The sequence below is a fragment of the Salvia miltiorrhiza genome, chromosome 7 (genome assembly GCF_028751815.1).
Source record: "Salvia miltiorrhiza cultivar Shanhuang (shh) chromosome 7, IMPLAD_Smil_shh, whole genome shotgun sequence".
Lineage (NCBI taxonomy): Eukaryota > Viridiplantae > Streptophyta > Magnoliopsida > Lamiales > Lamiaceae > Salvia > Salvia miltiorrhiza.
In genome coordinates, this window is record NC_080393.1 from 35,531,082 (window position 1) to 35,544,854 (window position 13,773).

General features: G+C 37.3%; 3 protein-coding genes across 4 annotated transcripts; 2 read left to right on the plus strand and 1 right to left on the minus strand.

Annotated features, from left to right (window-relative positions):
* Positions 1 to 1,366: 1,366 nt before the first annotated feature.
* On the plus strand, positions 1,367 to 4,253 carry LOC130996195 (uncharacterized). Of its 2 annotated transcripts, XM_057921705.1 has the most exons (8): positions 1,367 to 1,601; positions 1,852 to 2,130; positions 2,600 to 2,691; positions 2,810 to 2,851; positions 2,940 to 3,027; positions 3,294 to 3,384; positions 3,672 to 3,772; positions 3,891 to 4,253. In XM_057921705.1, the coding sequence occupies exons 2-8, from the start codon at positions 2,000 to 2,002 to the stop codon at positions 4,012 to 4,014; spliced, it is 669 nt and encodes a 222-aa protein (XP_057777688.1). In that variant the 5' UTR covers positions 1,367 to 1,601; positions 1,852 to 1,999; the 3' UTR covers positions 4,015 to 4,253. The 2 variants fall into 2 exon arrangements, with proteins under 2 accessions (XP_057777688.1, XP_057777689.1); XM_057921706.1 differs by lacking the exon at positions 1,367 to 1,601 and having other exon boundaries at positions 1,829 to 2,130.
* Positions 4,254 to 5,292: 1,039 nt separating this feature from the next.
* Positions 5,293 to 7,471, plus strand: LOC130996194 (uncharacterized). The gene is made up of 2 exons (XM_057921704.1): positions 5,293 to 6,663; positions 7,164 to 7,471. The coding sequence occupies exons 1-2, from the start codon at positions 5,308 to 5,310 to the stop codon at positions 7,260 to 7,262; spliced, it is 1,455 nt and encodes a 484-aa protein (XP_057777687.1). The 5' UTR covers positions 5,293 to 5,307; the 3' UTR covers positions 7,263 to 7,471.
* Positions 7,472 to 8,078: 607 nt separating this feature from the next.
* On the minus strand, positions 8,079 to 10,976 carry LOC130996197 (uncharacterized). Its single transcript, XM_057921708.1, has 8 exons — positions 10,733 to 10,976; positions 10,204 to 10,482; positions 9,637 to 9,734; positions 9,478 to 9,528; positions 9,302 to 9,389; positions 8,945 to 9,035; positions 8,560 to 8,657; positions 8,079 to 8,441 (listed from the first exon to the last, which is right to left on the minus strand). Exons 2-8 carry the CDS (start codon positions 10,332 to 10,334, stop codon positions 8,318 to 8,320), a joined length of 681 nt encoding a protein of 226 aa, XP_057777691.1. The 5' UTR covers positions 10,335 to 10,482; positions 10,733 to 10,976; the 3' UTR covers positions 8,079 to 8,317.
* Positions 10,977 to 13,773: the final 2,797 nt, after the last annotated feature.

Sequence of the window (13,773 nt, forward strand, 5' to 3'; positions counted from 1 at the left end):
CTTTCATGGACGGAGGGACTATAATTTAGGGTATTTTTCCTATCAAACTTAAGGATGTGGGCATTTTTGCCTATTAACATTAATTTGAAAGTATATAAAGACTAGTCATTCTTATCGAAATAGGCTGGCATTGCTTCGAGGCCGTCCCTCGGCCCATTAGAAGTATGTAAAAGCCCGGTCTATAGAATGTGGGTTGTTGGCCCATTAAGGGCGATCCGAGTTTGAGCCCGATCCCGTCTAAGGAGAAAGGGTTATAGTTGTAAATTGAGTTGTCGAGCTCTCTATTTCGTCCTTACCTTAGACTAGTCATATCCACCCGTGCGTTGCACGGACATGACATCGTGTGATGATATTATAATTATTAAATAGCTAAAATATATTATAAATAATATTAAGATAAACACAAAGTAAAAGTTGCTTTTAACATTTTTTAAAAAAGGTCATATTCACATATGTTGTATTCGAATGTTCTATTTTTTACATGACTTCAAATCTCTCAGTTCTACCATAAATATGTTTTAATCTTCATCATGTTTGATGGAAACTTCTATTTTATTTCTTAAAATTATAAAAGAAGCCCATCATACATATTGAAGGGAATAAGTAAAAATGAATTGAGACAGAAGAAAAAACTATTTTTATATATTATAAAAAAATGAATATTTTTTCCTTACAAACTGAAATAGGTAATTTTCATTATTAACACAAAATTAAATGGACAAAACTATTTAATCTTATATCCCAAACTAATTATCCAATAACAATATAAAACTAAATGTATAAGAGAAAAAAAAACTGAATGTGTTTGCGAGTTCTTCAACTAAAAAAATACAATATTTTGATTTTTTATTTTATTCATTGAAAAAATGAATCTAGACGTATAAAAATGCTCTTAGGTCATCTTCAACATTTTACACTAAACTCATATCCAAAAAAAATACTCTTTTTATTTTTTCTCTCCTTTTAATTTTTTCTGATTTTCAATTATATCAATATATATTTTTCTCAAATTATACGTTAACCCACAATTTTTTTAATCATTAATTTCATTAGTTTATATTTTATATCTTGTAATTTTTTAATCATTAATTTCATATAATTTATGTTTTATATCATGTAATTTTATATTACTAATGTTGTTCTGATCATGTATTAGCTAATTTTTCTAATATGTCATGTAATTTAAACAAGCTAAATTTCTCATTGCAGCCGAATTTCTTTTAATAACATTAGTCATTTAATTATGAGCCCCAAAGCTACGTTGTTAAAAAAAAGCCCATTCATCATTTTAAAAATAAGTTGTTAAAAAAATGCCCATTCATCATTTTAAAAATAAGCCCAAACCCTTATATCTGTTTCTTCTCAATAGCTCCCCCATTCTTTTCGAGTTTCGATCCCTCCCCTATCTCTGTGAATCTCGCATTTATTCTCTCTCTCTTCGGCGGCAGCAACAGTCACAGGTAGCCACGGCCGCCGCCGTACACACTACACACCATCATCTCTCTAGCCTGTTACAGTAGCACGGCGCCGCCCTCGGCTCTATTTGCCCCACTGATTTCGCCACCTCATCGGGACCAGTACAACCCTCAAGCCGCCTAAAGGTATTTACAGAAGACAATTTCTCTTGACATTTCCTTTTTTTTGGTGAAGATATTGAATGTTGATTGCTCAAATCCATATTTTTGAGTAAAAACTGTTGTTGAAATCACGTTTGAACTTTTGAAATTGTTACCGAAATCACATTTGTATATGCCTGAAATTTTGGTGAAAATAAACTGTCAAAATTTTTGCCGGGCGTTAGAAAACTGTGTTTTCATATAATATATAGATTACATTATCCGTCTCCCACAGAAATTCCCAAATCGAAAGCATCTCCGATCACCTAGGGTTTTCGATATCTCACTCGCCGACCGATTGTCAAGACTATCAGCTCTTCCAGACTTATTCCTATAGATCGTAGCTCCAGTTTTGAGAATCTCCAGCAAATTAAGGTTCCGTTATGACGACGGCGGCAAGACCTACGTGGGCACCCGCGAAAGGTGGGAATGAACAAGGGGGAACTCGAATCTTCGGTCCATCTCAAAAGTATTCGTCGAGGGACATCGCTTCTCATACTACCCTCAAACCCAGGTTCATTCTTTACACATTTCTCATCCTCAACTTTGCTTAGGTTTTTTTTTCCTTGAAACTTTTTAGGGTTAGTTCCTGTTTATGGTATATTGGTAGAATTGGAGTATGTAATAAGGGAATAAGGGAATAAGGGAATAATGGATGTTTATGAAATCAATGCAATTTATATTATGTTGGCGTCGAACTCTTGATAATATTTTCTACATGACCTATCTGATGTATATGTGGTCTCATCTTTTATTTCTCTAATAAACAAATGGTAGGAAATTTAATGTGAATTTGAGGGATTCCTCACTCTTTGGTCTAAGCTTGCCTTAGTCAGTCTTTCTGGGTGAATAATGGGAACAATGATATTTTCTTGTCTTTATTGAGGACACGCGCAATTCAGTATTCTCTATTTACTCGTACATTTTGAATCTTTGATGCCAATGTTATCTGAATGACAGTTTATTTTGTCCTGACGGTGCAGAAAGGAAGGACAAGACACCCAAGACGAGGTGCAAAGGAGAAATCTCAGGGACGAGCTAGAGGATCGAGAGAGGAGGCATTTCTCATCAAAAGGTTAGTGTTTTTCCATGTCCAACTGAAGGATATATTTCACTTCTGAGTTCGAGTATCTAGTTGTCACTTCTCAAGTGATTTCATTTGTTGACTTGAATCTCTATTCTATGTTATGCAGAGGATAGAGATCGCCGGAAAGGAAATCATCTTCTCTTAGAAGGTATATGATGCATGATTGCTTGCTTGAAGTTTGAAAATAGGAACCTTATACTTTTCTTGAAGAAGTAATTGCTCTACTCTATTTACAGGGTCTAGGAGAGAAGTTGAGGACCGAATTGTTCCACGAAGTATAGATGCAGATGATGCTGATGTGGATGCTCAGAGTGATGATGATAGGTTTTTTGTTTTCTATTTCTCATCTACTTTTACCATGCTATTGTTAATTCTTGTCTGTTGTCATATAGCGGCGTTTAATGTATTGCTGTGCATTCTTCTATAATTTTTTTTCAGAGGGCCAGTTCAGACTAATTTTCTCTGATCCTCTTTTGTGGTTTTCACTTCTTAATAGAACATTAAAATGTGAAATGTTCTTTTCTCTTTGCAGAAACATCTTTTCTTTGCTTGGTAATTGCTAATTCAATATACCGATCATATTTTTGTAGTGATGATGAAGATGATGACGACGACGAGGAAGCACTTCTGCTTGAGCTTGAACGTTTAAGGAAAGAAAAAGCTGAGCAGAAAGAGCGAGAAGTAAGCCGTGTGTTTTTTACTTTTCAGGATTTTTGAACTACCAGTTATTCCTTTTGTATCGTGTTATAAATTTTCCAATTTACTTAACTTGCCATTATTGAAGAGTGATGCATCTTTATCGTACCATCCGTCTGCGAGTAAGATGGGTCTAATGTGCTAATTTCCTGTTATATAGGTGGAGTGTGTATGGTTGGACTTCATATTAGTCCAATTCTTGAATTATGCTGTTCACTATTTGAAAAGTGTGGTTGTGAAGATAAACTAATAGAGTTTTTATCTTTGTGTAGGAACGGGAAAAACAAGAGGAGGAGTTGAAAGCTAAAGAAGAGCAACTTTTGCGTGGAAATCCTCTGCTAAATAATCCAACTTCCTTTAGTGTGAAGAGAAGGTACTATAAACCATTCCTTCTCTTTTGTCTCCTTGGTTTGGGGGTTGCGTCTCTTCTCACTTCTTGTATGTTTTCTTATAATGACAAGTTAATCATTCTCTGAATTCAATTTGTTCAGGTGGGATGATGATGTGGTTTTCAAGAACCAAGCTCGCGGTGAGACCAAGACTCCTAAGCGCTTCATCAATGACACCATCAGGAATGACTTCCATCGAAAATTTCTCCATAAATACATGAAATAATGTCTTCGCCATTTCACTCATAGAGCTCTGAGATGTGGCCTGATATTGAGAATTGAGATCCCCAATGAAACAATTCTTTGGTTTCAATTTATGTGGATTGTATCTTTTTTCTTAACTAATGAAGGATTGTGGGTTGTTTTTTTTTTTTTTTCTTTTTAAAATAGTACTATAATATAATTATTGTGTAGCGTGAACTCGGAACGCCCAGTCCTTGATATACATGGTTGTGTTGTTAAATATGAAAGGTGCCATAATTTTATGATGGGTGAAAGCGGATGCTAAGTTTGTTGCCATGTATTGTGAAAGATGATCGTGTTTCACATGTCTGTTGTGCGAGTGAAAGCCGTATGGAAGCTTTCTTGGGTTGCCTGCTTACCACCACCTCTTTTCGTTTTAAGCGTCATGTTTATTTTGCTGTTTATGACAGGTGTACAAAATTTGGAAAGAAAGATGTGCTATGCTTTGAGCTAATGTGAGGCCAATAAAAGATGCTCTATATGGAGGTGTTTAAGAGTGTTTGGTTTACATGATTCGATTAGTGATGAATGATCCGCTCCTACACTCTAATCATGCAATTAGATTATTATTTATCATCTCAAAATTAGATTTATTATTTAATCAAACCAAACACCCCTATGTGTATTATTCTGTCACCTCCAAATCACATGAAGAACAACTCTTGGAAACTTGATTGTTGTGCCTAACGTATACATTTTCATATCAATCAAACCACCGTTTCAAACTCACTGACTCTTGGCTTTATAGTTGCTTGATTAGGTTCATTTCAACTCTTGGCTTCGAGGGTTTGAATGGCAATCTTCCAAAGTTGAATGTAATGCAAGACTATCAAAGGATTGAAGAAAAAATATCAATCAACAAAGAAGATATGATAACACAATTTTGGACACATGGTATGTATTACTCACACAGCTATAACATGAACAATGACGTCAAATGTGGTTGCGCGAGGCATCTTCATGGTGGTGTGGTATCTGCAGAGTTGTGCGCACAAGCCAAACATCAACCCCATTACAGAGTTGATAAACATTCCAAACATCATTTCCTATTTACTTTCCTCCTTCTGTCCTTCCAATACAAACTCAACATACAAATTTTTCAGAGCAATTACAACTGTTGTGATCAGTGGCCCCATTATTGCTCCCTGCAACAAGTCAAGCAAGATTTTCCATAATGAGTGACAAAGTGCAGAATCAAGACAATAACATGAAATTTGCCAATGAATCCTAGCATGTAACATCTACAAAATCTCACAAGCTGGTCAGGTGGCTCGTTATGGCTATGAGTAGGAGAAAGAGCGCTTTCTACAAGCTGGTCAGGTGGCTCGTTTCGTTTTGGTTGTTTGTGATGGCCTACGAAGTCATTGGTGGGATGGGGTCCATTTCGCTCGTCGCCTTAGGGTTCATGTTCACCACTAATGCTGTCGATTCCACCATGAGCAGAGTCACTACATTTAGAAGCAACAGTTTCCGCAGGCTGCCCGTCAGTGCGTTTTTCACCAGGGCCATTTTGACACGATTGAAGACTTTTGTTGCTATAGGTCTCATTGTTGCCATGATTCTTGGCTCATTGTCTGGCATCATCTTCTTCTCCTACAAGATTGGGTTGGAGGGGAAGGATGCTGTCTTTGCTCTCAAGTCCCACGTCGAACAAAGTAATTACGCTGAGAAGATTGGTGTCAAGAAATGGATGGATGAGAATGATGTGCCCGGAATGGTGGATATGTATTCCACCAAGCTTTACGAGACTGTATCTGATCAGATTGATTCTTTGGCTATGCAGTATAACATGACTGAATTTGTTGTTGGGATCAAACAGTTTGTGATCACGCCCTCTGGGAACACTTCCTCCAAGTCCACTGCTTTGATGACTCCTTCCCCTTATGCTGAGAGGTTCTTGAGCCTCAAAAACAGAGTGAGGGAGCGCCACTGGAGCCAGATATACGCTGAAGTGGACGCCCTTTTTAGGGAAGTTGTGATCACGCGGGAGGATTTGGTGGAGAAGGCCAAGGGGTTTGCTTCTCAGGGGATGAATGTGATGCAGAGTGTGTTGGTGAGTAGTAGATCGGTCCTAGGTGGAAGCGCTAAGCTCGTGTTCTTGGTTGGGAGCTCCATTCTCTCTGGTGCTGCAGGGCTGCTCAATTTTGTTTCACAATCGATGGTCTTCTTTTGGGTGTTGTACTATCTCATCACATCAGAGTCTGGTGGAGTTACAGAACAAGTGATGTATATGTTTCCCATTACGCCTTCTGCAAGAGACCGGTGTGTTGAAGTGCTGAATAAGGCCATCTCGGGGGTTCTGTTAGCAACCGTTGAGATTGCCTTCTATCAGGGTTGCATGACTTGGCTTCTCTTCAGATTATTCTCAATACACTTTCTCTACATGTCAACTGTGATGGCGTTTGTGAGCTGCTTGTTACCTCTGTTTCCCCCTTGGATTTCAACAATCCCAGCGACGCTGCAGTTAGTGCTTGAGGGCAGATATTTATTGGCAATCACTTTGTCCATCATTCATCTTGCGCTTATGGATTATGGAACTACAGAGATACAGGAGGATATTCCTGGTTATAGTGCGTATCTTACGGGTCTCAGCATCATCGGTGGGATGACATTGTTCTCCTCTGCCTTAGAGGTAGTTTGTTTGCTGTTAGTTTTTTCTGCATTAATAGATAACTCAGCATTACATTCTTTCATTTTCTTTAACTCTGTTAAATGTACCCTATGCATCATTGGGTTTAGCCCATCCTATATAAGATGTTTTTCCACAGAGCTGAAAGAAAATCACTGACAACTATGGTTGCCTTAACGAAACTTAAATACTCAGGTTCATTGCTAGCAAGTAGCCATTTTAACTGTTATGGCTTTCAACTTGGGCATTAGATGTACTCTTGTCACTAGAATAAACCTGTTCTCACTTGATTAGCTTCCCCTATGATATTCTTCTAGCTACAATATTGTGAAATAATTTAATCCCAGGTGATGTTAGATTTTAAGGGATCTCTTTTGTTTCATAGTTGTAAATGTGAGATTTTGTAGATGTTACATGCTAGGATTCATTGGCAAATTTCATGTTATTGTCAAGATTCTGCACTTTGTCACTCATTATGGAAAATCTTGCTTGACTTGTTGCAGGGAGCAATAATGGGGCCACTGATCACAACAGTTGTAATTGCTCTGAAAAATTTGTATGTTGAGTTTGTATTGGAAGGACAGAAGGAGGAAAGTAAATAGGAAATGATGTTTGGAATGTTTATCAACTCTGTAATGGGGTTGATGTTTGGCTTGTGCGCACAACTCTGCAGATACCACACCACCATGAAGATGCCTCGCGCAACCACATTTGACGTCATTGTTCATGTTATAGCTGTGTGAGTAATACATACCATGTGTCCAAAATTGTGTTATCATATCTTCTTTGTTGATTGATATTTTTTCTTCAATCCTTTGATAGTCTTGCATTACATTCAACTTTGGAAGATTGCCATTCAAACCCTCGATGAAATGAACCTAATCAAGCAACTATAAAGCCAAGAGTCAGTGAGTTTGAAACGGTGGTTTGATTGATGTGAAAATGTATACGTTAGGCACAACAATCAAGTTTCCAAGAGTTGTTCTTCATGTGATTTGGAGGTGACAGAATAATACACATAGGGGTGTTTGGTTTGATTAAATAATAAATCTAATTTTGAGATGATAAATAATAATCTAATTGCATGATTAGAGTGTAGGAGCGGATCATTCATCACTAATCGAATCATGTAAACCAAACACTCTTAAACACCTCCATATAGAGCATCTTTTATTGGCCTCACAATAGCTCAAAGCATAGCACATCTTTCTTTCCAAATTTTGTACACCTGTCATAAACAGCAAAATAAACATGACGCTTAAAACGAAAAGAGGCGGTGGTAAGCAGGCAACCCAAGAAAGCTTCCATACGGCTTTCACTCGCACAACAGACATGTGAAACACGATCATCTTTCACAATACATGGCAACAAACTTAGCATCCGCTTTCACCCATCATAAAATTATGGCACCTTTCATATTTAACAACACAACCATGTATATCAAGGACTGGGCGTTCCGAGTTCACGCTACACAATAATTATATTATAGTACTATTTTAAAAAGAAAAAAAAAAAAAAAAACAACCCACAATCCTTCATTAGTTAAGAAAAAAGATACAATCCACATAAATTGAAACCAAAGAATTGTTTCATTGGGGATCTCAATTCTCAATATCAGGCCACATCTCAGAGCTCTATGAGTGAAATGGCGAAGACATTATTTCATGTATTTATGGAGAAATTTTCGATGGAAGTCATTCCTGATGGTGTCATTGATGAAGCGCTTAGGAGTCTTGGTCTCACCGCGAGCTTGGTTCTTGAAAACCACATCATCATCCCACCTGAACAAATTGAATTCAGAGAATGATTAACTTGTCATTATAAGAAAACATGCAAGAAGTGAGAAGAGACGCAACCCCCAAACCAAGGAGACAAAAGAGAAGGAATGGTTTATAGTACCTTCTCTTCACACTAAAGGAAGTTGGATTATTTAGCAGAGGATTTCCACGCAAAAGTTGCTCTTCTTTAGCTTTCAACTCCTCTTGTTTTTCCCGTTCCTACACAAAGATAAAAACTCTATTAGTTTATCTTCACAACCACACTTTTCAAATAGTGAACAGCATAATTCAAGAATTGGACTAATATGAAGTCCAACCATACACACTCCACCTATATAACAGGAAATTAGCACATTAGACCCATCTTACTCGCAGACGGATGGTACGATAAAGATGCATCACTCTTCAATAATGGCAAGTTAAGTAAATTGGAAAATTTATAACACGATACAAAAGGAATAACTGGTAGTTCAAAAATCCTGAAAAGTAAAAAACACACGGCTTACTTCTCGCTCTTTCTGCTCAGCTTTTTCTTTCCTTAAACGTTCAAGCTCAAGCAGAAGTGCTTCCTCGTCGTCGTCATCATCTTCATCATCACTACAAAAATATGATCGGTATATTGAATTAGCAATTACCAAGCAAAGAAAAGATGTTTCTGCAAAGAGAAAAGAACATTTCACATTTCAATGTTCTATTAAGAAGTGAAAACCACAAAAGAGGATCAGAGAAAATTAGTCTGAACTGGCCCTCTGAAAAAAAATTATAGAAGAATGCACAGCAATACATTAAACGCCGCTATATGACAACAGACAAGAATTAACAATAGCATGGTAAAAGTAGATGAGAAATAGAAAACAAAAAACCTATCATCATCACTCTGAGCATCCACATCAGCATCATCTGCATCTATACTTCGTGGAACAATTCGGTCCTCAACTTCTCTCCTAGACCCTGTAAATAGAGTAGAGCAATTACTTCTTCAAGAAAAGTATAAGGTTCCTATTTTCAAACTTCAAGCAAGCAATCATGCATCATATACCTTCTAAGAGAAGATGATTTCCTTTCCGGCGATCTCTATCCTCTGCATAACATAGAATAGAGATTCAAGTCAACAAATGAAATCACTTGAGAAGTGACAACTAGATACTCGAACTCAGAAGTGAAATATATCCTTCAGTTGGACATGGAAAAACACTAACCTTTTGATTTGATGAGAAATGCCTCCTCTCTCGATCCTCTAGCTCGTCCCTGAGATTTCTCCTTTGCACCTCGTCTTGGGTGTCTTGTCCTTCCTTTCTGCACCGTCAGGACAAAATAAACTGTCATTCAGATAACATTGGCATCAAAGATTCAAAATGTACGAGTAAATAGAGAATACTGAATTGCGCGTGTCCTCAATAAAGACAAGAAAATATCATTGTTCCCATTATTCACCCAGAAAGACTGACTAAGGCAAGCTTAGACCAAAGAGTGAGGAATCCCTCAAATTCACATTAAATTTCCTACCATTTGTTTATTAGAGAAATAAAAGATGAGACCACATATACATCAGATAGGTCATGTAGAAAATATTATCAAGAGTTCGACGCCAACATAATATAAATTGCATTGATTTCATAAACATCCATTATTCCCTTATTCCCTTATTCCCTTATTACATACTCCAATTCTACCAATATACCATAAACAGGAACTAACCCTAAAAAGTTTCAAGGAAAAAAAAACCTAAGCAAAGTTGAGGATGAGAAATGTGTAAAGAATGAACCTGGGTTTGAGGGTAGTATGAGAAGCGATGTCCCTCGACGAATACTTTTGAGATGGACCGAAGATTCGAGTTCCCCCTTGTTCATTCCCACCTTTCGCGGGTGCCCACGTAGGTCTTGCCGCCGTCGTCATAACGGAACCTTAATTTGCTGGAGATTCTCAAAACTGGAGCTACGATCTATAGGAATAAGTCTGGAAGAGCTGATAGTCTTGACAATCGGTCGGCGAGTGAGATATCGAAAACCCTAGGTGATCGGAGATGCTTTCGATTTGGGAATTTCTGTGGGAGACGGATAATGTAATCTATATATTATATGAAAACACAGTTTTCTAACGCCCGGCAAAAATTTTGACAGTTTATTTTCACCAAAATTTCAGGCATATACAAATGTGATTTCGGTAACAATTTCAAAAGTTCAAACGTGATTTCAACAACAGTTTTTACTCAAAAATATGGATTTGAGCAATCAACATTCAATATCTTCACCAAAAAAAAGGAAATGTCAAGAGAAATTGTCTTCTGTAAATACCTTTAGGCGGCTTGAGGGTTGTACTGGTCCCGATGAGGTGGCGAAATCAGTGGGGCAAATAGAGCCGAGGGCGGCGCCGTGCTACTGTAACAGGCTAGAGAGATGATGGTGTGTAGTGTGTACGGCGGCGGCCGTGGCTACCTGTGACTGTTGCTGCCGCCGAAGAGAGAGAGAATAAATGCGAGATTCACAGAGATAGGGGAGGGATCGAAACTCGAAAAGAATGGGGGAGCTATTGAGAAGAAACAGATATAAGGGTTTGGGCTTATTTTTAAAATGATGAATGGGCATTTTTTTAACAACTTATTTTTAAAATGATGAATGGGCTTTTTTTTAACAACGTAGCTTTGGGGCACATAATTAAATGACTAATGTTATTAAAAGAAATTCGGCTGCAATGAGAAATTTAGCTTGTTTAAATTACATGACATATTAGAAAAATTAGCTAATACATGATCAGAACAACATTAGTAATATAAAATTACATGATATAAAACATAAATTATATGAAATTAATGATTAAAAAATTACAAGATATAAAATATAAACTAATGAAATTAATGATTAAAAAAATTGTGGGTTAACGTATAATTTGAGAAAAATATATATTGATATAATTGAAAATCAGAAAAAATTAAAAGGAGAGAAAAAATAAAAAGAGTATTTTTTTTGGATATGAGTTTAGTGTAAAATGTTGAAGATGACCTAAGAGCATTTTTATACGTCTAGATTCATTTTTTCAATGAATAAAATAAAAAATCAAAATATTGTATTTTTTTAGTTGAAGAACTCGCAAACACATTCAGTTTTTTTTTTCTCTTATACATTTAGTTTTATATTGTTATTGGATAATTAGTTTGGGATATAAGATTAAATAGTTTTGTCCATTTAATTTTGTGTTAATAATGAAAATTACCTATTTCAGTTTGTAAGGAAAAAATATTCATTTTTTTATAATATATAAAAATAGTTTTTTCTTCTGTCTCAATTCATTTTTACTTATTCCCTTCAATATGTATGATGTGCTTCTTTTATAATTTTAAGAAATAAAATAGAAGTTTCCATCAAACATGATGAAGATTAAAACATATTTATGGTAGAACTGAGAGATTTGAAGTCATGTAAAAAATAGAACATTCGAATACAACATATGTGAATATGACCTTTTTTTAAAAATGTTAAAAGCAACTTTTACTTTGTGTTTATCTTAATATTATTTATAATATATTTTAGCTATTTAATAATTATAATATCATCACACGATGTCATGTCCGTGCAACGCACGGGTGGATATGACTAGTCTAAGGTAAGGACGAAATAGAGAGCTCGACAACTCAATTTACAACTATAACCCTTTCTCCTTAGACGGGATCGGGCTCAGACTCGGATCGCCCTTAATGGGCCAACAGCCCACATTCTATAGACCGGGCTTTTACATACTTCTAATGGGCCGAGGGACGGCCTCGAAGCAATGCCAGCCTATTTCGATAAGAATGACTAGTCTTTATATAGTTTCAAATTAATGTTAATAGGCAAAAATGCCCACATCCTTAAGTTTGGTTATTATAGTGAAGGGCATGCTCCTTACGAGTCATCCATTTTCTGTCATGAATTTTGTTAGTTTAACTGCGTTGAATTTTGATTTGGGTACATACTGGCTTAAAGATCATTTTCTTGTGAAAATGAATATTGTTGGGGTAAGTGAAATATAATTGTTGCTCTGACGGGCATTTCTCTGCTCTGACGGGCATTTCTCTGCTCTGACAGGTATTTCTCTGCTCTGACGGGTGACGGGCATTTCTCTGCTCTGACGGGTGACGAGAATTTCTCTGCTCTGACGGGCATTTCTCTGCCCTGACGGGTGACGGGCATTTCTCTGCCCTGACGGGTGACGGGCATTTCTCTGCTCTGATGGCTGACGGGCATTTCTCTGCTCTGACGGGTGACGGGCATTTCTCTGCTCTGACGAGTGACGGGCATTTCTCTGCTCTGATGGGTATTTTTCTTCTCTGACGGACATTTCTCTGCTCTGACCGGCATTTCCCAGCTCTGACCGGGATGCTCTAGGCGAGTATTTTTGGTTCTGCTTGAGACATTTAATACAATTTTTTATATTATGCTAACTCTGCGTATTAATAGATTCATGGATATTTACAAGTAGTGCATTTGGATACCGATAATCTAATTTCATGATACGTTTATTTGATAGTTCACATACTGATTTGTGCTTAATTGTTCTAAATTTTGGGGTTTGCATGTGCATATTTTAAGTTAAATCTTCTGGAAAGTGGTGCGTTTTATGGTTTGTTTGATGCTTTGCAGGAGATTTAGGTTTTATAGATGGAAGAGTATAATTTTAGGGATTTTTGGCTAAAAATGGCGTTTTTTACGCCAGAGCAGAGAAATCGTCTACGCCAGAGCAGCGAAGTCAGCCAGAGCAGCGACGCGCTGCAGAGCAGAGAAGCGCGCCAGAGTAGAGGCGCGAGCCATTTCTCTGGCAAGTATGATTTCTCTGGCGATCCATTTCTCTGGCCAGTATGATTTCTCTGGCGATCCATTTCTCAGGTGAGTATGATTCCTCTGGCGAGTATGATTCCTCTGGCGAATATCAATTCTCTGATGAAAGCCCTCTCCCTACTTCCCGCGATTCCTCTGAGTACACAACGCCAGAGCTGACTTTTCAGCTCTGGACTTTCCATAGCGCGCGACGCCAGAGCTGACTCTCAACTCTGTCTTGCCGTTCCAGAGCCGAGTTTCCAGAGTATGCAGCCAGAGCTGCGAAATTGGCCAGAGGAGGAGTGTTTTCCAGAGCGCACATCCAGCTGGAGTTGCCTTACCTTGCACGATTTTATTGCCTTTAGAGTTCTACTTTGCATGGCAACTTCCATGGTTATCCAGAGGGATTTGGAGGTCTATAAATAGGGTTTAGTTTTCATTGCAAAAATAACCTTTTGCCCTAGTTTTAGACGCCATCTTTGAGATCTGTTGGCATCCGAAACTTAGGATTTACTTGCTTTCTTAGTGCTTTCATAACTCTCGAC

Coding starts and splice junctions, on each gene's coding strand:
- LOC130996195 (XM_057921705.1), top strand. CDS start 2,000: ATGACGACGGCGGCAAGACCTACGTGGGCACCCGCGAAAGGTGGGAAT. Junction 3,028..3,293: donor GCTCAGAGTGATGATGATAG/GTTTTTTGTTTT, acceptor ATATTTTTGTAG/TGATGATGAAGATGATGACG. Junction 3,385..3,671: donor CTGAGCAGAAAGAGCGAGAA/GTAAGCCGTGTG, acceptor ATCTTTGTGTAG/GAACGGGAAAAACAAGAGGA.
- LOC130996194 (XM_057921704.1), top strand. CDS start 5,308: ATGGCTATGAGTAGGAGAAAGAGCGCTTTCTACAAGCTGGTCAGGTGG. Junction 6,664..7,163: donor TGTTCTCCTCTGCCTTAGAG/GTAGTTTGTTTG, acceptor GACTTGTTGCAG/GGAGCAATAATGGGGCCACT.
- LOC130996197 (XM_057921708.1), bottom strand. CDS start 10,334: ATGACGACGGCGGCAAGACCTACGTGGGCACCCGCGAAAGGTGGGAAT. Junction 9,390..9,477: donor AAATCATCTTCTCTTAGAAG/GTATATGATGCA, acceptor CTCTATTTACAG/GGTCTAGGAGAGAAGTTGAG. Junction 8,658..8,944: donor CTGAGCAGAAAGAGCGAGAA/GTAAGCCGTGTG, acceptor ATCTTTGTGTAG/GAACGGGAAAAACAAGAGGA.